The sequence below is a fragment of the Rhea americana genome, unplaced genomic scaffold (assembly GCF_003343005.1).
Source record: "Rhea americana isolate MKP2758 unplaced genomic scaffold, rheAme1 scaffold_224, whole genome shotgun sequence".
In the NCBI taxonomy this organism is placed as follows: domain Eukaryota; kingdom Metazoa; phylum Chordata; class Aves; order Rheiformes; family Rheidae; genus Rhea; species Rhea americana.
In genome coordinates, this window is record NW_028186340.1 from 1,253,840 (window position 1) to 1,276,662 (window position 22,823).

At 37.7% G+C, this 22,823-nt stretch overlaps 1 protein-coding gene across 1 annotated transcript in view; it reads left to right on the plus strand.

The window, feature by feature from the left end:
• LOC146595489 (uncharacterized) overlaps positions 1–22,823 on the plus strand; it is a gene marked incomplete at its 3' end in the record, with an annotated part of 408,834 nt that overhangs the window by 236,307 nt on the left and 149,704 nt on the right. Inside the window, exon 15 of the mRNA XM_085305610.1 lies at positions 6,141–6,245. Within this exon, the coding sequence (XP_085161736.1) occupies positions 6,141–6,245 (105 nt within the window). The remainder of the gene's footprint in view (positions 1–6,140; positions 6,246–22,823) is intronic.

The following is a 22,823-nucleotide window of genomic DNA, read 5'->3' on the forward strand; positions in this document are numbered from 1 at the left end:
ATCATCTTCGTAGCCCAATGCTGGACTCTCTCCAGTAGCTCCATGTCTCTCTTGTAGTGGGGAGCCCAGAACTGGATACAGGACTCGAGATGAGGTCTCCCCATGGCTGAGTAGAGGGGCAGGATCGCCTCCCTCGACCTGCTGGCAACACTCTTCCTAATGCACCCCAGGAGACCATTGGCTTTCTTGGCCACAAGGGCACGTTGCTGGCTCATGGTCATCTTGTCATCTACCAGCACTCACAGGTCCTTCTTTGCAGAGCTGCTCTCCAGAAGGTCAGCCCCTCAGCTTGTACTGGTGCCCAGGCTTATTTCTCCCTAGGTGCAGGACTCTGCACTTGCCCTTGTTGAACCTCAGGAGATTCCTCTCTGCCCAGCTCTCCAGCCTGTCCAGGTCTCTCTGAATGGCAGCACAGCCCTCAGGTGGATCAGCCATTCCTCCCAGCATGGTATCATCAGTGAACTTGCTGAGGAGGCACTCTGTCCCCTCATCCAGGTCATTGATGAAGAAATTGAACAGGATGGGACCCAGTCCTGAGCCCTGGGAGACACCACCAGCCGCAGGCCTCCAACTAGACTCCACGCCACTGATGACGACCCTCTGAGCTCTGCCTTTTAAACAGTTCTCAATCCACCTCGCTGCCCACTCATCTAACCCACACTTCCTGAGCTTATCCAGGAGGCTGTTATGGCAGACAGTGTCAAAAGCCTTGCTGAAGTCAAGGTACACAACGTCCACTGCTCTCCCCTCATCTACCCAGACAGTCACTCCCTCACAGAAGGCTATCAGGTTGGTTAAGCAGGATTTCCCCTTGGTCAGTCCATGCTGGCTACTCCTGATCACCTTCTTTTCCTCTATATGTCTGGAGATGACATCCAGAATGAGCTGTTCCATTCCCTTTCCAGGGATGGAGGTGAGGTTGACTGGCCTATAGTTGTCTGGGTCCTCCTTCTTGCCCTTCTTGAAGACTGGAGTGACACTGGCTTTCTTCCAGTTCTCAGGCACCTCTCCAGTTCTCCAGGACCTTTCAAAGAGGAAGGATAGTGGCCTGGCAACAATATCCACCAGCTCCCTCCGTACTTGTTGGTGCATCTCATCTGGGCCCATGGATTTGTGGATGTCTAACCTGTCCAGAAGATCTCTAATCCTATCCTCCTCAACCAAAAGAAAGTCTTCCTTTCTCCAGACTTTCTCTGTCAGCTCTGGCATTCTTTATGAGCTGCCCTTAGCAGTAAAGACTGAAAAAGACGAAAACATATATAAATTTATTGTTAGTGTAGTCATAAGTTTTAACTGCATAATCAAAAAAACCCAGCTTTTATCAGCCCAGTTACAGCGATGCTAGTACTCGAAGCTCCTATGAATTGGTCCTAAAGGTCCTAAGGCTGATGGCACCAGTCTTCCCCAAGGAGAAAGAATGAGGAGCTACAGTGACTCACCTGCTTCCTGAGTTCTTCTTCTGACAGAATGGGAAGCTAAGGATGGAGGCTCTTCCTCTTCTGTTGCAGGAGGTGTGTGATATTGACGTAGAGGATTTCTTTCTCCTCCGGCCTTTAGGCAATTGTTGTTACAGATCAACAAGCTAAAACAAAACTTGAAGTAGACTGAGACAACTCCCGAGGCCGCTGTGGTTAGCTTGACGCAGAACTTGTGGCCGGATATGAGCAATGGCAATGCCCTACATACTAGGCTGCAGGGCTACAATGGTGGTGATGGGGACATCACCCCACAGCCGGACTTCACTTACCCTGGAGGTCTGCTGCAAGGAGTGCTGTCTGCCTGACAGGTAGTCTTCCTGGGACTCCCCAGCACACATGTCCTGGCTGAGGGTGGAACATACACATTTCACACAGTGACGCAGATGCTTCAAGGCTCAGCTCTCTTGCAGTGGGCTGCTGCTGCCAGAGAATTGTGTCTAGTTTGAAGTTCTCTCTTGAATTTTTCCCTGGAGAGAAGACTATCCACATGAAGCTACAGGATGAGTGTATTTTTTTCTGGAAGTCTTCTAACAACCTGTAGATTACTGGTTGCACAGCCTATATTATATCTGTATACCATAAGGAGGTTAATGTTGCCCATTAACCACCTTGTACTGAACCTAATTACTTAGTTGTGATTAAAGCACACACTGAATCCAAAAGTATTCAGTCCTGATCTGAATACATGAAGAGAAGCCAGAATGTCACTACCATTTTTATGGTAGTAATCATCAAGAGATTTAAAAGTTTAAGTTAAATATTATATTTGAATTTTTGTCTTCAACTTCGAGCTATTGAATCTCATTATCTTTTCTCCACAAAATGGAAAAGCCAGTTACTAGCCAAGTATTTTCTCATTGTATATAATCTAATCAAGTCCCTTTTTTGGTTTTGTTTGTTCTAAATGAAACAGATGGAGCTCTTTAAGCCTTTGCCGACAGCATGCTTTCTTCAGTCATTGAATAAATTGTGTAGCTTTTTCTGCATCCTTCCACTTATTTTTAAATATACAAGGCTTAGAACTGTATGAAACTAACTTGTTTCATACAGAGATAAAATGACCCTTACACATATTCTTTCCTATTTTTTAATACATCTGAGGATTGCTTTTGTCACAGCGTCACACTGTAGCTCATTTGCTGAGTTAATCCTTAGCAGTCCGTTCCAAATCACTTTATTGTTTCCTCATATACAGCTCAGCTAGAGTTCAGTAGCTGTAGCATGCACATCTTTTTTTCTTGCTTGTATCTGACTGCTACAAGTGACCAGAAGTGACTTTCAGTATATTGAAAAACATACTGCTTAACTAAACAGAAGTTATCAGATCTGAATTACTGCCTATGCTTGCTCTCCTGTACCAGGGAGATACAGGAAAGGAATTGAGAGTGGAAATGCAGAATCTGTTTAAAATCCAGTGTTGAAATAATAGAGTAAGACCTTTACAGATTCGCCTACACTGTAAGAGACGCAGGGAAGTATGAAGTAGCCCTTTTGTCTCATTATGATTTTTTCAGCTGAGTAACAAAACTTGGGGTGGGTGAATATAGGCTAGAGGTGCTGAGAGTGCCGTACTGCTCTCTTCATAACAGTAGGACTTCCCATCTATCCCTCTATAACTGCAACTCTGTACCTTTAGGATGTGCATGAAGAATATGTTTGTGTTTCCCTGCTAATCCTGATACTTTGATTATGCCTCACAGTAAACAAGTATATTCTCTGCTTCTCTTGGCAACTGTATGTCTGCATTCACCTCTGTTTTATCTGACTACTTTAGAGAAGTGTTTTGCTGTGGCACAGAAGGGTTCCAGAGCGAGAGCTTGGTTAGCCCACACCAAGCAACTGAAAACCTTTCATGTCCTATTTAGAATTTCCTAGACTTTTTGATATGGACGACACCTGATCCCTCCGTACATAACCACAGATTTGGAACACTTTTTCCACTTTATACTATTATGAGGCATAGCACATTTCCAGACAACCCAATTCACTACAAGAACATAAATGCCCTTGGATCTTTTCCAGCATTATAAACACTGCTTGTGCCCTGTAGGTCATATAACCATAGCACTAGAAGAAAGCACTAAAGATCATCTAGTCCATCCCTTTCCCAACAGAAAATATATACTATGCTGCGTCATTCCTAACATGTTTGTCTCATCTTTTCCTAAAGATGTTCAAAGCTATTCCTTATTTTCCTCAAGCAATCTAGTCTGTGTTTTATTATATTAACCACTACTTTATGCAACTGGCTATGTTCCATTTTCTATATCAGTATGGTGTTTGATTTGGAAAAAAAAAATATTGTTCATTCCCGCTTAACTTGTGATTGCCCTTATTATGAAATTTTACCTTGTTCTTACTGTTCTCACTCAAACTATAAATTTGKTATTTAAAACTCTACCCCCAATTTGTCAAAATTCATCAAGATTTCTAATCCTATCCACCAATGTACCTTTTTGTGGTGCCATCAGTAAGCTTACTCTGTTGTCCACTCTCGAAACAGAAATTGGGTTGCTTATATATAGCATGTTCTTGACAAATTCTTTTTTTTTTTATTTATAAATTCTTACAAGCAATTAGTTTCGTAAATTTTTCCAGTCTTTTCTGCACAAACTGAAATTACACGAATGTATAATTTAATTCCTCCTTCCTTTGTTCCTTTTTGAAGGCAGACTGCATCGATTCAGGCACATTAYTTATTTTTCACAAGTTCACAAAGAAAACTACTGAGCTTTTATCAGTCAACTTTCTAAGTACCCAAGGGTGAAGTTCATCAGGCCAACCAATCTGAACATCTAAGTCATTTGAAAATTTTCCCACTTGTCTTCTCTTTTCAGCACTGAAGTCTTGCCTTTTTTTCATAAGTATTAAATACGATAACTATATGCTTGCACTTGACCTTTTTAGTGAAGACTGAAGCAAAAGAAGGATTGAACAATTTGGCATGATTAGCATTGTCAGTAGTCATCCTTCTCCACTGAATAGCAATCATACTTTTAATGTTGAAGTACTTACAGTGTGATTTGTTGTTACCCTACACATCCCGTTATAGTTAGATCTTATTCAATGCCTTTGCTGCTCTGATTTTATGTTCACATGATTATGYTGAATGTTTGGATTGTTAAAATTCCCTATCACCCCAAGTCTTGTATTCTTAATAATTCTACTATTTTTTTTAATTTATAAAAATATCTAAGTTTTCGTCCAATTACTTTTGCCAAATTTGTGATTTGTAAAGAACCATTAAACAGCATGTTGCTCATGTTAATTTCTCTGTGAGTGTGCAACATATCCTGCATACTTTTTAARTCTCTATCTAGATTTGATCATTTTCTTTATCTATGGACTTCTGTGAGCTTCTCCTTAAAGTCTTTTCTAAAAAATTACTTTAGACAAAAAGTTTATTTTTTTCAATCTTCTTCTTTTACATTACTTCCTTTCCTGCACTTCATTTTTTCTTTTTTTTCTTTCTTTCTTTTTTTTTTTTCTAATGTAGATTCCATTTCTACCTGTTAGCTCAGAGAACATTACCTGATGGTTACAGAAGACAAAACCATCTGGTGACATCATCTGCCAACCACGCATTTATCTTTGGAATGAATCTTCCATTGTCTGAGTTCTGATCTTCCAAGGAGAACCCCAGAAACACTACCTGATCCTTTAATTCCAACCTCCACAATGGCTTAGTCCTTTGCCATCTTAAGTTGTTCCTAAGTGCATAAATAATTCCTGTAGAGCTTGTAGCATATGATACTAGTCAGTGGATTAAATTTTTCAATAGCTCCTCAGATTGAGAATCATGGGAGGCATTACCTAACTAATATCCAATTTGAGTGATTCGAGGATCTTTCCATCACTTTTTGGATAGAATCCCAACTTACATTTTACTTGCTCATATCGATGATACCTGTAGCTTTCCTATCCCCTCAGTGGAGCAGCTTCTCTTATTCACTATAGCTCTTTACCTGTATAGTTGTTGCTTGAGTTTGGATCAATTTTCAAACAGAAAGATAATAGTATAATTTATAGCTATAAATTAATGCAGTGCAGAAGAGAGGGATAACGGGCTGTGAATTTTCTTTGGTATATCTGATGGATTCATTGTTTTCGTAAGTCATGTATTATGTTGTCTTCAAAATGTTCTCTTTATATATTCTGCTTTATTTTTATTGTTTTGGATTTGTTATTAATTTGAATTTCAGCTTATTTAAACTTCTTTAAAAGGGGAAAAATAGACAGTTCATTGAATTTTTGAGTTTTCTCAAACATGACATGTAAGAAGTGGTTTTGTTCATCTAAGCATATAAGTCACTTTGACAACTATTTATCTTGTARTTGTTACTAGGTTATTGAATATCTAAAATAGTTTTTAAAATGTGGCATATAATATAGTAATTATGGTGTTGGGAAGTAATGCTARGAATACCCAATATATCTGTAAATACAGTTTATATTTATCTCTTTGGAATATTTAATTTGTTAACTATCAGCTATGATCTATGAAAATCTCTAGTTTAAAAGCTGTCAAGCATAAATAAAATAGTATTTCCAACCTGGAAAAGTTAAATTATGTARTTGTCACTTGTACTGTGAAGTAGCTTTTTTGCTTTCCCAAATCTAACATGATTTATAGTTCTAATGTTTCATTTTCTTTTATGTCAGACAAAAACTGTTCCACGGACATTGATGAATGTGCCTTCAAGCCCTGCAAAAATGGAGGCCATTGCCAAGATTTGATTGGTGAATTTTACTGTAGCTGTTTGCCAGGTAAGAAGTTAGGTGAAAAATATTATGTKGTATTAATGGTATTAATGAAAGAAATATAAATAGTTTTGCATTTGTTTGTACGTGGGTAGATAGATTTGTTTTGCATAAAAAAAGAGAAAAGGACTGAGCAGGTAGTTAGTCTTTAAGTGTTCTAGATAGTAGTTATGTGGACAAYGTAATCAGGATTTGTTTGTACAACACAGCTTGGGTCCCAGAAGACCTGCCTTGCAAACTGATGAATAAAGAGTTGTATAAATCAAACAAAACTGCCAGAAGTATTCGCACCAGAATCTTTGAGAAATTTTGCAAATCTTTACAAAAGTGAATTTTCTCATTGCTTTACATAAAGRTAGAATAATTTTGTTTCCTTCTTTTACACTTGCAAAAATGATTTTTTTAATTTTTTATGATACATTGAAGAAAAAAAAAGAGAGAATTTACACCGTAGGGACATAGGGTTGCTTTCAGAGAAGACCTTTAGAAAAAATATTAATAATTGAATCAGTCATTAATAATATCAGATCCACTTACCTTTTTGTCTTCATATGGCATAGATACAGCATCTTATAAATATACAAACTTACATGCTTCCATGTTTTTTTTCTTTTTTCTGTACAGAGCTGAACTGTGCTGTAGGCCAACTTCTAAACATTGGAACGTAATATCTTTTAATATAATTTAAATATATGATATTTGTATAATATGACTAATTGTTGACATTTTTCTTTCTACCTTATTGTGGGCTGATCAGTCATCATCTGATTGGAAAATAGGAGCTAAAACATGATGAGATGACAGTACTTTTTAATTTGTCGTTTTTTCATCCTTTTAGGTCACTTGCGTTGCATTAAATCTTGTTCTCTCATGTCAAGTTAGCAATATATACTTTCCAATGGAAAATGAATTAAGCTTATATTTGGACAGAAATATTTGTTTATAATGTGTAGAAAAAACAAATGGTTAAAATTACTATGTTCCTGTAAAAAATTATATATGTTTTTACRTAAGATATTTAACAATACATACAAGCTATTTATACTCTAGTGTATAAACAGCTTGAAAAGGTATTGACATATGCCACTAAGTCATAGTGTATTTGCGTAAAAATAGCATGAACACATACACAAATATATAAGGATGTTAGTATGTATAGAAGTTTGTGTGTGTGCGCGGGCGTATTACACAGGAACACACAGATATGAACCTCATAAAAATCTCAGAGTTCCGCAGTAGCCTTTCAGGATGTAGAATATTTCAGTTTTATCAACAGTTTATCTTACTACTGTGGTTATTTGATTATTATCAAGCTCTTACATGTTAAYGCTTCAGGTTACTTTTACTTTTAAAATGCAAAGGCTTTGACTATATTTCATTACTCTTTCCATGGTAGATAAACAAAATGTCACACCTCATTTTGTTAGAGGGTGTTTTGTTGTGTGCRATCACAAACACAGCAATGAGTATGAAAACATCTGCCTGTTTACAGAACTGAAACAATGAGATCATATGCATGAAATGATTGTTGATGTAGGAAATACACATATAAGTACTCAGATTATAACTATTTTCTATTAATAACTTTGAACGCTTCTTAGATGTAGTCTTTGTGGAGAATTAATCTGCAAAATACAGAATGAAAATAAATGATTTAGACAGTAGCTGATCTAAGAAGTTATGAGGTCATGCATGCACATATCGAATTTGAAAGAAGAAAGCAAGGGATTAGCTAAGTAAAAGAAAACAAATAATATGTCATAATCATGTATCATAAGGACTGTGAGGACAGAAAACAGAACAGTAACAGAGACCTAGCAGTTATAACAGAAGTTTCCAGGCTTCTCCAGGGAACTGCAGGATAAGTATTCTGAGATCTTCCTTTCTGAGGAGCGTCTGATGGGCTGCTGCTGTGGGTCTGCAGCTTCTGGAGGCTTTTGCTTCTGTCAGCTGTTTCCTTTTTAGGGAGYACCTACACATACACTCTTCAACTGACTGCTAATCAAGGAGTGTCAAACACCTACTCAGCTGGTGGTTGGGGAGCAGATGTAAATCTGGTAGACAGAAACACAGTCCCTAGTGTGCAGAAAATGGAAGCTTAATAATCATCAGCAGCAGAGGCCTAAAAGCTATCCTTAAACTGAGTCATGCGTTMATGATGTTGATGTGACACAGGGCAAGGTCTCCCGTATCAGATAGAGAAACTACTCTGGACACATTCGAAGACWTGACCTAGCAGAATTCCTGAGGGAGGATGTTGCCATGCAGGCTGCAGGAAGTACCTGGTGCCTCTTCCTGGGGCTGGGGATGATGGTGGCCTCACCTGCAAAGGAAATGAGTGGACTCCACACCATCAAGGAGGATGATCTAGGAGATCAGCAGGGTCTCTACAGACCCCTGCAGAGGCAAGAGCCTGAGCCATGTGATGAAAGGAAGGAAGGATATCTAGAGAGTTTGCTCAAAGAAGCAGCAGAGGGAGACTGCCAAGATAAGGGATGCTGAAAACCTATGACTCTATCAACAAAAGGAAATTCCTTCTTTGCCTGCATATCTGCAACTACACAGCAGGCATAGTATCCTGAGAGTAGGTGAGGATGAAACAGATCAGTCAGAGGCAGCTTCGGAGCCAGCTGAGCCTGAACCAAGCGTCCATACCAAGCAGAAGTAATGCATAATAGCAGAGATTCCCTTCWACTGGCTATGGAGGAACTTATCTGCCTCCTAGCCTTGATGTCTGGAAGGTCTGAATGCTTTGGGGAGCTTTGATCTTGGATGCGTTAGAGAGGCTGCCAAGGTTTATCTGGCCCTCAAACTTGTTGCCCTTCAGAATGGGAACCCACAGTACTACTAAGGGAGACCTGGAACAAACCAAAGTGTGGCTACAGAGCTCTGTAGTAAAGGGAGCTACAGAACAAACCAAAGTGTGGCTACAKAACTCTGTAGCCTGGGGTGGGGCAGGTGGTGTTCTCCTCAGTCCTTTCCAGTGAAAGGCAGTCTCAGGCAGGTTTGGACACATCATGCAGAGTAACATCTGGCTACATGACTGGTGCTGCAGATAGAGCTTTGGCTTTTATGATCAAAGGACACTTTTTGAAGAACAAAGACTGTTGGTGAGAGATGTGGCCCATTTGACAAAGTGGGGTAAGAGCATTATTTGTTGATGGGTTTACTAACAGAGGGAAAAAAGCTTTTAACTATATTCCCCATGGGAGGACTGCCATAATCTGAAGAGAAGGCACATGGGACAAAGAGGAATTATCTAGGGAACAGAATGGTGGGAGAGCCTCTTACACTTGTGAAAGYAGCGTAATGGGGAGTCCTCAAATGTTTATGCACAAATGCAAGGAGCATACAGTACAAACAGGAGGAAATAGAAGTCTATGTACAGTTGTACAGCAATGACCTCAAGGGCTTTAGAGTGACATGGTGGGATAACCCACACAGATGGAGTGCTTCATGGCTCTTTAGGAAAGACAAACTGAGAAGGTGAGGAGGAAAAATTTCACTCTAAGACCCTCGAGGGAGTGGCTCAGATGTACTGAGCTTTGCTTTGGAGCAGAAGATGAGCCAGTCAAGCTTATGGGTAAAGGTCAGAAGATGGGTCATTATGTTGTCCCAAAACCTGGGTTCTGTTACCCGGTGTGCAAGCAACCAATAGACACACAGGGTCGAGATATTTGTTTATTTCATTTCTGCGCAGAGATGGGTGCTAGGTGGTAAATCCACAAAGCTAGCACACCTTCTCCCCCTCTCATTCTTGATTCATACACACTTTTCAGGGAGTATTTTATACAAATCTTTCTATTGGTTACAATTTCATTGCCTCAGGCAATCGCTCTGCGCTTGCGCTTTCACATTCTTGTTAATTAGCATAGGAAGCGAAGAAGAGGCGGTAACATCATTATCATGTCATTTCCATCTCGTTATTCATTTAGGGGTGTGAAATTTAATATATTAATAAGCCTTAATGAACCTAAGGTCACTTCTGGGTTATTCTGCTGTTTTTGTCTTACTTACCCCTTGCAATCTTCGAAGCGTTGTGGTTTCATCAAGGTTATTTAGCCAGAGCTGGTTATCCTTTGCAGTACTGCTTTTCTCTCCCCCTTGTCCTTGAGTCTTGTTAACTATTTGCAAGGTTTTTCTCACAGTACTTCTCTAACAATTACAGTGATGTTGTGGTAAGTATCTGCCACAGACCACCTGATCAAGATGAAGTCAGTGAAGCCTTTTAGCAGTCTCATGGTCACAGGCCCTTGTACTCAGCCATTGCAGTACCTGCTGGAGATGTATCAGGACTGGGCACAGACACTCCAGGAGATTTCTGGAGTGTTGATGACAATTTCTTAGTGCAAGTGGTTGACCAGCTGAGAAGGGATGATGATTTCCTTGACTTCTGGCTCATAAACAAGGAAGAACTGTTCACAGACATGAAAATAAATGGCAGCTTTAGCCACAGTGACTGTGAGGTGGAGTTTAAAATCCAGTGAGTAGTAACAAACAGCAGAATTGCAACCCTGAACTTCTGGAGATCTGGCTTTGTGAAGAAATCTCCTTAGCAGGATCCCATCAGAGATTGCCCTGGAGGGCAAAGGAGCCCAGGGCAACCTTCGGGAAATGCAGAAATGGTCTATTACAAGATGCGGAAAGTTGACCGGATATGGTAGAAGGCCAGCATGTTTGAGCAGGGAAATCCTGACTGAGTTCAAACGCAAAAGGAAAGTACTGAAATGTGGAAGCAGGGATGAACTACCTGAGAGGAATATAAAGATGTTGCCCAAACATGCATAGGTGGAGTTAGGAAAGCTGAAGGCTGAAACTACCAAGAAATATGGAGAACAGAAAGGTTTTCTTTGAGTATACTTGTAGCAAAAAGAAGACTGAGGAAAACATGGGCCTATCGCCAAATGATGCTGTACATGTAGTGACAAAAGATATGGAAAAGACAGAGGTATTCAATGGTTTCTTTGCTGATGTTTACTGAAAAGTTTTATCTTCAGGTGCCTCCCAGGTCCTTCTGCCTAGAGGCAGAGTCTTGGAGCTTTATATATGTTGGAAGAAGGTAGATAGCAAAGTGGATATATGCAAGTCTGTGGGACCTGAAGAGATACATTCAGAGGTGCTGAGGGAGTTGGCTAACATCAGACACCAATATAAGAAACTGAGTTTAGCAAGACTTATAACATAACCTCCTAGAGTAATGCTGTAATCAAACTAGATATATACGCTGAAAAAGTAAACAGTAGGGAGGGCTGGATCATCATGCCAAATTGGCTGGACCACCATACTTGAAGGATATGTGATCTGTGGTACAAAGGCTAATTAGCAATGACTAGTGGCATTCCTCAGGAGTTGATATTGAGGCCAAAATGGGCATTGATGAAGACATTAATGACCTGGACAATGATAGATTATGGTATCAGGAAATCCACAGATGATACAAAACTGGGAGAAGCAGTCAATATACTGCTAAGTATAAAAAATAAAAAGGCTAAGGGAAGATTTTACAACTACCTCTTGAAAGGATRCAGAGAAGATGGAGTCAGACTCTTCTCAGAGGTGGAAATGGTAGTAGGGCAAGTTGCAATGGACATAAGTTGGAAAACAAGAAAACTCTGATTAGATATTAGGGAAAATATTGCACTTTGGAGGTGTTTAAAACAGATTGTCCACAAAGCTTGCRGAATCTCTCTCCTTAGAGACACATATTCAAACCTTGACCAGAGAAGTGTCTACTTCTCTGAGCAACCTGATCTAGTTGATTTTGCTTTCAGTGAGTGATGTATATGGCCCTGAGAGGTCCATTCAATTCCATAGAATTATGCTATAATTCTATGACTAAACAAGGAATCTTTGCCTCATTTTATGTCTACTTTGTAAATACAATACTTTATGTTGAATTTGAACTGAATTACTTGTGCCTACAGCACASTCTTTGAGACTGCAAGCATTTGGGCCACATCCAAAAGTTTTCGATAATCTTCACTAGTCATTAGTGTGGCTTTTTATCAATGAACTTTGTAACTGAATGCAATGTAAGAGTTTGTTTATATCCAATGTTTTTCAAAAGCCAGAATTTGTATGAATATTCAAAAGAACTTCTCAAATGTTTAATTTTTCTCCATGTGTTAATTTAGCCTTCTACWAGGAAATGGCTTCACATCTTATACTGAATTTTAACAAGGGAAAAAAGAAAATGAAAAATAATCACTGCAGAGATATATTTAAAAAATTAATTACAACAGTAATCTGTCATCTGGAAACTTGTCTTGAAATAAAARACTGGAGAAGCACAGCTTGAGTAATAAGTGAGGAGTCATAGTTTAAGTTATCTGACCCATAGTTAAGGAAACATTAATCTAGAAGTTATAGAAGCTRTTGAGAAAGGCAACAAAAATGATCGAGGAAAGGGAGCAGCTGCCTTATGAAAAAGCAGGAACTCTTTAAGTTTGTAGAAGAAAAGGATGAGGGAGAGAGGTAAGGCTTAAAAATCACGAAAGCAGTGGCTAAGCTGAATGCAGAATGGTTCACCAAATCCAGTATGCAAGAAGCAAGAGGGCACTCAGTGAAGATGTTGGACACTGGATGAAAACGTATAAGAGAATACTTTTTTTAACAGATGATAGGAGTTTTCTAAGTTTTTTACCAGAAAGTTRTATGGCTAGATATTCTTAATTAGAAGGTCTGATAAAGCATTAGACAAATTCACAAACAGCAAGGCGGTAAGTAGATACTGAAGGATCCTCTGATAATTGTAATATAACACCTCTTGACACTTGGAGTTTGTGTAGAGAACAGACAGCTGGAAGTGGCTGGATTCATATGGGCRCTCAAAATAGCCTTTCTTTTTGCTACTGTCAGACAGAGTTCTGGCTGGATGTGCCATTGGACTGATCAATAGGATATTCTTATGTTTTTGTGTTTGGAAAACCTTAAATCTATTACATAGCTTTTTTTCCATTYCCATTTATACCTCAGTGGCATATTATCCTTACTACACCTACCTGAATACATAAATATTTATTTTATCGGTGGGATTACTGCATGATTAACATGATTGCTGAAGAAGACTGAGGCCCAAGCAGAAGATCCTGTCAGTAGAGATGCTTGGCTTGATGGATTCAACTAAGAATCAATTTTTGTTCAGCCTAATACATTGAATCAAAGGAAGAGTAGTTATGGTTAACAGTAAACTCTCACAAGAAAAATTGTAAATCAAATTCTTCCTCATTGGTAGGTTCTGTATAAAGTTTACTGTACCATGAAATAAGACTGTACTTTCTTTCAAACCTTTCTGGCATCCTTTATTATGAAGTAGAAGCTTGTATATGAAAGTTTTTACTCTAGGAAAAGGCTTTAGGAAAACACTGCTGTGTGCTGTGACTGCAAAAATAAAGTGAGTCATTGAGATTACAGATGGGAAATATTTAAGAAATCACTCAGTCCTTCATGCAGCTGCTGTGCMATCACTGCTGATGTAGGATTTGCAGTGATGATTTCTTTTGCTTTAACTTCAAAGGTGCCTGATAAGGGAGCTGTAGAACTTTTCACATGAACCTGCTGCACAGCTTACCTAAAAGATTCTTCGTGATATGTAGTTTAAAATATTTGTTCTTAATTTCTTACTCCAACTTAACAATTCATTTATACAACTGKGAAGGGTTTTTTTGGTTGTTCTTTTTTTTGTTGTTGTTTTGGTTTTTTTTTATCTAATATTCTCTAAAATCCTTTTTACTGGCATAGCATTCTTTCTAAACAAATCAATCCCATCAGCTCTAAAAATGACATACAGCAGTCTACCACTTACAGAAGATGCTGTGATCATTCTTATAGAAAAAAGTATAAGACAGCTTGAATATGGTTGGTAGATGAACTCAACATTTTAGGGAAATAGAGGTTAATATGTTCAGCATCTTATCCCTCTTGCAAAGTCTTTATGCTAAAGTTTCTGTGTGCAGCTACATCCACGAGACATCARCCCACCTTCCCCTGAGGAGTGGGCTGAGGCCACTGATGGTCAGAGCTGTTTCAGAAGCGTAGGCCGTGGGAGTGGTTCCCCAGGACTCGCCATATATCTGTCAGCCTACTTTGCAAAAGCAAGGAACAACACTAGGGATACTCCTGAGAGTTTTTCCTCRTACTTGTAGCTGATCCACACACAAGCATTAATTTTGCCCTGATATTTGTGAACCGCTAAATATATTTCTCCTTCACAATTATGTGCTGGACCTATCTTCAGTATTCCTAGTAATTAATTCTTCTGCAGTTTTGAGAATGTTGGTACATTCTGTTCTTTTTCTAATAAAGGGAGTTCCTCAGTGAAAATATCAAGGTATGACCATTTGCTATTAAAGAAGGTTTGATTGTGTTTTTCATTTTCTCATGGAAGCCTTTATAAAACTATTTTTTTCATTTTTTTTTAATTAAAATAATTAAATTGATTTAAAAAATAATTTATTATATTATGTATATATTACTCAAAAGCACATGGACTTAGCAGAAGAAGATAACAATTTTAACACTGGCATGAGCTATGAGAGTCTTATTTTATAAAAAGAAAAAATTAATTCTAAAGTATTTGCAAGAGGTAGAAATAAGAATTACAAGGCCATTCCTTGCTTTTTCATTCTGCAGCATTACAATTAACATGACCTAACATGTAACTACATACTGTTTAAGTCCAGTACAATGAGAAAGGCCCATTTAGCTTAGCTTTTTAAGATATACTACATAATATGTTGAATAAATCATATGTCTTTGTGACATTCAGATGTTATTTTACGGAGATGGTTGCTAGAATTTTGTGTATGTTTCAGCAAAAAAAATGAGATTATAGTGAGACATGGGAGTACAATAGAAGGATGCTGATCAGTCCCAGCCTTAGTTTAGGAGGCCAACAGATGGAAGCTGAGGCCTAGGCTAAGAAAAAATGTACTATTCAGAGACCTAGGACACAGTCAATACCARCAAATGCTTAGCCAGTCCTTTCAGCAAAGAACAACCCTCCATGCTGGCCATCAGACTTGCAGCCTGAAAATTATTCATTRTTTGGACTGTTATTCATTGTCTGGAATTAAGCAAATAATTTAAAAGGAGTCTCTGACCTGTGCCTTCTCAGAAAAGAAACACTCAAAAAAATGGGCCATAAATGGATAGTCTCCCCAACCAAAGAACTGATAGGCTCTATTTATCTTTTGCTATACTTCTTTACATCTCCATCTTTTGTCATAGATTTCTACTTTTACTTGTTAAGTTATCATTATTCTGCAACTTCCAGTTCCTAACTGATATTGATATGTATGAAATTATCCAGTCTTATATTTGTTCTACATTTGTACTTAAGACTCTTTTATGCAGATAAATGCTTTAATTGTAGGTTTGAAGATTTTTAAGCATCTACTGACATTTCCTGAAGGATTTCTTGCTGTCATTTATGAGCCTCAGTTTAAATTCTCTCGGTGGATTTTTTTCTTTTACTAATTGCATTTAACTTCGTAAAAACTGTCATTTGAAACACCTGTATTATACTAAAGTGGTTCATAAAAAACTAGATATTCTTCATGGACATATTAACTACAGGTAGAGTTCTGACAGGAGTAATAACAATAGTAACCTGAAATATTCAAAATAATCCTAGAAAGGGAGAAGATGAGTTGTTCATGGCTTTAGTATCACAGAATTCCAGAATGGTTACGTTTGGAAGGGACCTCTGAAGATCATCTAGTCCAACCTCCCTGCTCAAGCAAGGTCACCTACAGCATGTTAATCCACCAGCACTCACAGGTCCTTCTTTGCAGAGCTGCTYTCCAGAAGGTCAGCCCCTCAGCTTGTACTGGTGCCTRGGGTTATTYYTCCCTAGGTGCAGGACTCGGCAYTTGCCCTTGTTGAACCTCATGAGGTTCCTCTCCACCCAGCTCTCCAGCCTGTCCAGGTCTCTCTGAATGGCAGCAYAGCCCTCAGGTGKRTCAGCCACTCCTCCCAGCATGGTATCATCAGCAAACATGCTGAGGAGGCTCTCTGTCCCCTCATCCAGGTCATTGATGAAGAAGTTGAACAGGATGGGACCCAGTACTGAGTCTTGGGGAATTCCACTAGCTGCAGGCCTCCAACTAGACTCTGCACTGCTGAGTACAGCCCTCTGAGCTCTACCTTTCAGCTGGTTCTCAATCCACCTCGCTGCCCACTCGTCTAAYCCACACTTCCTGAGCTTMTCYAGGAGGMTGTTATGGSAGACAGTGTCAAAAGCCTTGCTGAAGTCAAGGTACACAACRTCCACTGCTCTCCCCTCATCTACCCAGACAGTCATTCCATCAGAGAAGACTATCAGGTTGGTTAAGCAGGATTTCCCCTTGGTMARTCCRTGCTGRCTACTCCTGATCACCTTCTTTTCCTCYATATGTCTGGAGATGACATCCAGAATGAGCTGTTCCATCCCCTTTCCAGGGATGGAGGTGAGGCTGACTGGCCTATAGTTGTCTGGGTCCTCCTTCTTGCCCTTCTTGAAGACTGGAGTGACACTGGCTTTCTTCCAGTTCTCAGGCACCTCTCCAGTTCTCCAGGACCTTTCAAAGAGGAAGGATAGTGGCCTGGCAACAACATCCATCAGCTGCCTCATTCCCCGTAGGTGCATCCCATCCGGGCCCATGGATTTGTGAATACCAAGTTTGCCCTAAAGATCTCTAATCCTATCCTCCCTGACCAAAGGAAAATCTTTATCCAGACTTTCTCCCTTGCCTCCAGGCTCTGGGATTCTTGAGAGCTGCCCCTTTGCAGTGAAGACTGAAGCAAAGAAGGCATTCAGTAATTCTGCCTTCTCTGTATCTTTTGTCACCAGGGCAATGGTACRCTTCCCTACTAAGAATAAACACATCTATTAAAAGGTTGATTTACATCTGGATGGTGCCATCAGTGCTGTCTGTATGCAATCTGTAAACTGGATGATGATGTCCTCATTGTCTCTCTTTGTCTTTCATAGGTGTACAAAACACTGTATATTTTAACAGAAATACTGTTTATTCAAAATATGCATTGCATTCCATAATATACTAGTAACTGAACTTTATGTTTCTTTATGTTGTTCCCAGAAGCACAGGAAGATTTAAATTTTTAAACTTAATCTTTATGATCTGTTAGAAAGCGGATATAAATGTATGAGTGGAAAAATATGTCCTATTTCTACTTTAGTGAGTTTTCATTGTGTTATTCTTAGTGACCTTACCATCTCAAAGATTGAAAATTGTGTAGTTTTGGCAAATTAAAGAGAAATAAAATAAGACTCACCATTATCAAAAACATTTTTGAAGCATATACCTTTTATTAAAAGAAAATTTCTACAAAAGATAAGAAACAAAAGAACAAGGAAGAAAAAATTCACATGATGGCATTTCCAAGTTATTCATTATATTCCAGTACATAGTAGGCAGCATAAGGAAGCATGGAGGCAAGTGTGGGAGAAAGAAAAATAGAGAACCTGAAAGCATTTTGAGGAAAATAAGAAACAAGAAGCCAAGAAAGGCCAAGTTAGAAGCCTTAGAAAGTTAATAAAAAGGTCTCTTATGAAGGTTTAGTGGTAAGGGAGGTTGTGATAAAGAAAGTAAACTTATGATTAAGGGAGCAGATGGCAAATTTCTCACTGTCATGAAGGGAAATGAACTTATTAGGTCTAATAGCCAAACATTATTAAGTTATTTTCTCTTTTATAATTCTAATTTTCTTCTGCGTTCTTATATTTATTAGTATGGTGCTTCACGACAGTGGTACCTGAAATTTTCTTGCCATAGAAAAAGAAAATATTGCTGGCTTCCTCCCTTTTTCCCAAATATATGCTCTGTCATTTATGACACAGAAGAATAAAGAACAGTATTTCTGTTGATTATCTGTTCATCAATAATGCTAATTAAATTCTACAACCCTAACTAYAATGACTTTTTAAAATTTGTCGCTTTTCTAATAGAAACAATGCTATTCTTTTTCAAAGTGGATAACAAGACATTGAGTTGCTGTTAACAAAAGCAGACACAGAACAGYGGTCTCTTGAGAGATATTGCAATATCCAATTGTATATCCCCCAGGTCAAGAAATATCTCTGTGACAGCCCTAAGCTTGAGTCTATTMATCTCTAAAAGTGCTATAAGGGCACTAACAGAATGGAATGGAAATGGCTGTTCTCTAATATTAAACAGTTATTTAAAATACTTGTTARAACTTTTGTAGCTGTATTTTATGCCTGATTGAATATATACTCTCCTATAAAGGATTTAACTCCCCAAACAATGGCTTATTTTACATTTGTTGCRTCATATATCTGTTTTCTTTGTATTTTTCTTATTTTTTGATCCATTAATGTTGTATTTATCATATTGAAAAATCTCTAGCTGATATAATCAGCCCATTCATGAATAACAGTCAATTAATAAGATCTGACATTCTCTCCCCCAACCCCCTTCTCCAAAAATACTCAAGCTGGTAAAAAAAATGAATCAGCTCTAGAAAGTCATTTCATTCCCTTTCACAACATCTGAAAAATAAAAATATCAGCCTCTGTATGTATTCATTTAATCTCTTTGAACAAGAAGAATCTGAGTGGCAGCAGCTACAGATTTCTACCCCACAATATTTTCTAGAGGAATTAATAGATTTATGCATTGCTTCTGTGAAATGTTTAGATAGGATTAGCCCTATATTAAACAAACTCCATTCAGTCTTCTACTGAAAAAACAAAGTGTAACAGTGAGCTACTGATGTGTGTACCCTAAAAATGGGATCAGTTGTACCCCTCTTCTTCACTGTGTAACTTTTTATGGATGGCATGCACTGGTATCATTATAGATATAGGGTTTTTTGTAGAAAATAGACCTCTTTCATTGTCATTTCTGTGTATAGATTAAAGCCAGCATAGACAAAACATAAGCAATGCTAAGTAAAAAGATAAGCCTGAAAAATTATCTGCACAGACGATTGACTACATTTATAAAGATATAGGGAGTTATTTAGAGTTTTGTCATGAGTGAGAAACAAAAAGAGGTAGGAAAGATACTCTTGTGTCTCTAAGATAAGGAAGAAGAGCACTAAGATRTTTGTTAGAACTTTCACTGTGTAGAACTAATCTAGAAATTATTGTGTGCTATAGAAATTCTGAAGTCATTAGATCATTACAATTTTGTATTAAGATATTTTCATATTTTGCACTTGTACACTTGTGTGTAATACACTTGTAAAATATGAAAATTGTACAATACATGTGTAAGACCGCAGAGAGTAACTACTTCCACGCATTGATTGTGTGGCCATGGGTATTATTTTAAAATTAAATGTTAAAGGCAGCACTTACATTCCACGAAACTTTGCATCTTCAATATTTTTACAGTTTTTAAACTCATCTTCAGGGTACCTTAGAGATGAAAATCTGTTCTTCATTTCCAAGAAGGAGAAATAGAGACAGAAATTACTGAGTTGGTAACAAAAAACAATGCACTATTAAGCTTAAGTCTGCCTGATTGTAGTCATCATACAAAGGTAACTGCACAGAAGTTTTTATTTCTGTCACATAAGCAAGCTCTAAGCTGACAGAGGACAGAGAAAAAATAAGTTCTCATTTCCCTTCTATATTGTCAGGTATAAGAAAATCCAGACAAAGAAAAACTTATGATCAAAAATAATGTCATGAGTATTTTTATTTTGTAATACTCTGATTTAATACACCTTCCAGAACTTGCCTTGGACAATGCTCCAGAAAACAGCTAGGCAAGACAATTCCTGAAAGGACACTGAAGCCAGTAATGGATGCAGCACACATTACAGTCTGTAATGTTGAGAACTGAAGCATTTGTCTGTAGCAAGCATTTATATTTTTCTCTTACAAGGAAAAAAATAGAGAGAGAGATGTACATACGTTCATGGGACGGAGGCGGGGGGGGGGGAAGGTGTTTAGATACACACCAACAGTCATGTTCGTAGTCCTCAGTCATTTTTCTKTTAGACTTCCAGACTTCTGACACTTGAGCTTCAGACTGCTCTGTCCAGCCCTTCACATTGATGCAGTATCTATACTTCTTCCGTTTCTGATATCAGAAATACAAAGAYCATTTCTTTTTAGACATCCTTTTCCAGAAAACAGCTGTAGATAGCTGAAATTTTAAAATCATACTATTAGTAAAACAGTTAAAGTTAAAAACAACGGTTAAATCAAAGGGTGATATTTGGTATTTTCCTTACTATTACAGAGTTAACATGCTGTGTCTTACTAAATATAAATTTTATGTACATGGTATATATGACTAATAATTGTCTACTCCAAAACTTATTACTGGAAAGTAGGAGTGTTGTTAATATGTAATTTGTCCAACACACATGACTAAATATATTCAAAATTCTAATCAGGGACCTAAGGCTTCTGGAACTGTGATGTGCTGTGTTGTAGAGTGTACTTACATGGGAAAAACAGAATGATTTTTGTTCTTTTGCCACTTTTTTTTAGCAATATTAACATGTCTTATTTTGGATGCCATTTGTACTTTTCCTTTTGACATTTCTATACAATGATTTAGTTTTTCATTTATGTTCTTGTTCTGTCTTTATGCTTTCCTACCCTTCTCTAAAATAACTTCCTCATTCAACAATTCATTGTTAAACTAATMTTGTACTTCTGGTCCTATAATCTACTGAAAAATAATTAACTTTTGYTCAGTTTTCCTTTTGTATGGATCTGACTGCAATAATAAGGAGTACAAGTATGTATAAAATTCTTGAAGTTGTCTGCTAACAGACTGGTCCATCCAAACCTTCARTGAAGTCTATGGTACTTTATGAAGCTGGTACTTTATGTTCTTTACTCACTCACYTTTTTTTTTCTACCCATCTGTTACTAGAAGCTTTTTTTTTTCCCCAGACTTTCTGATATTGTATGCTTTTCCTCTCTGATGAGAAATGAAAGGTCATATTTGGAACTTAGAATTACATTGAATCTTTGATATTACAACAAAGATAAACTAGAAAATATGTGATGGATTAAAGGTCATGCGTTATGTGCCTCTTTCTCTCTGCTAGGCAGGTTGTTTATGAACAAATTCTGACAAAAGGCTCAATTCCAAAACTTCAGCTCAGTAGTGTCTGCATACGTTAACAGTATGGATACCGTGTGTGTGCATAAAGAGCAGACTASTGCCTTTTTGTTTTTACTTATCTTYRTGCATTTTCCTTTAAAAAAATGTTTATGGCCTTTAGGAAATGCATACAGTCCTACACTGTCTTTGAATTYTGTATCATTCTTCCAGGGCAGCATCTGTCCAGTCAATGGGAAGAGTGAATTTCCAGAATCTGCTCAACCTTACGTTGCATTTCAGAAGCCATTCTCTCTTAAATCCCACCACTGAGCTGATTTTCCTGTAACAGATCTAATTTGTCTCTTAAATAAGAATATTTCCTGGAGAGCTCTTTATTTAATTGGGTGTCAGATCACGCTATGGGGGCAGGTCATTCTGTTYTCTCATGAATTTCAACAGGCAGGCAGCCGCTCCGAGACGTGGCTGATGCAGGACGGCAATGCTGCCCACAGCTTGTGCTGATTTTACTGGGACCTTCATGTTTCACCGAGCTTTTTCACAGGGATGTCAAGACGAACTATTTTTTGTGTAATTACCTAAAGTTAGAAAATACGTATTAATTACTATTATTATTTATATTAACTGCATTTGTATGAAAATATATAGTTCATTGCACATACTGTTTCTACTGAAATTTCTTCTACTAAGAAATCCTAAGTGTTGGGAAACTGTATAGACCTGTCAAGTAAATATATGCTTTGAAGACAAAAAAAAGTAAATTTCTCCATCAGTCTCCATTACTATTTTTAAAGAACTGCTGTTTTGGAGTAATTGTGTTCTCTACTGAAGAAAGAAAAAAGAGCTCTTTCTCCTCATTAGATTTTAATTCTTTTTCCATGAAATTCTTCCTATTCTTTTCAGCAAAATAGATCAGCACAATAGACACAAAAGACTGTGTTTTTGATGGAGATACACATTCAGATAAAAGGTTATCAAAAATGAATGGACGTTGGCTATGGAAGATACATCAGTAAAATTAAGTCATTCTAGCAGGCAATTATAAATCAGTTCCATTAAAAAGTAGCACCAGAGAACACTACTACAAAAGGGAACAACTCAAAATAGAAGGCAGCTTTTATGTATTCTGTTAAACCATGATTGTTGCCTATATCAGCACTGAAAAAGGAAGCAAAGTGAAAGTTTTTTTTTTTTTTTTTTCCTACACAAGCGGAAATATTCTTGTATAATCTGCTTATAAACCATCATAAGAAAAAATATATAGATATATATCCTCTAAGAAATATGCTCTTACTCAATGGGCATTTTGGAAAAAGTACTTCAGAACTTTTTCTTTCCTAATTTTTCCCTATTTTAAGAAGAAGATATGTGGCTCTGCTTCTACTTTCTTGCTGGTGAAGCACAATCATTTTAATTTGCATTAATCTGGTGCTGTAAGAGATTCAAGAATATTGTTAATTATTTAATAACTAAACTAGAAACATTTGARCTGGAAGATATTTTTTTGGTTCTAGACTACTAACTTACT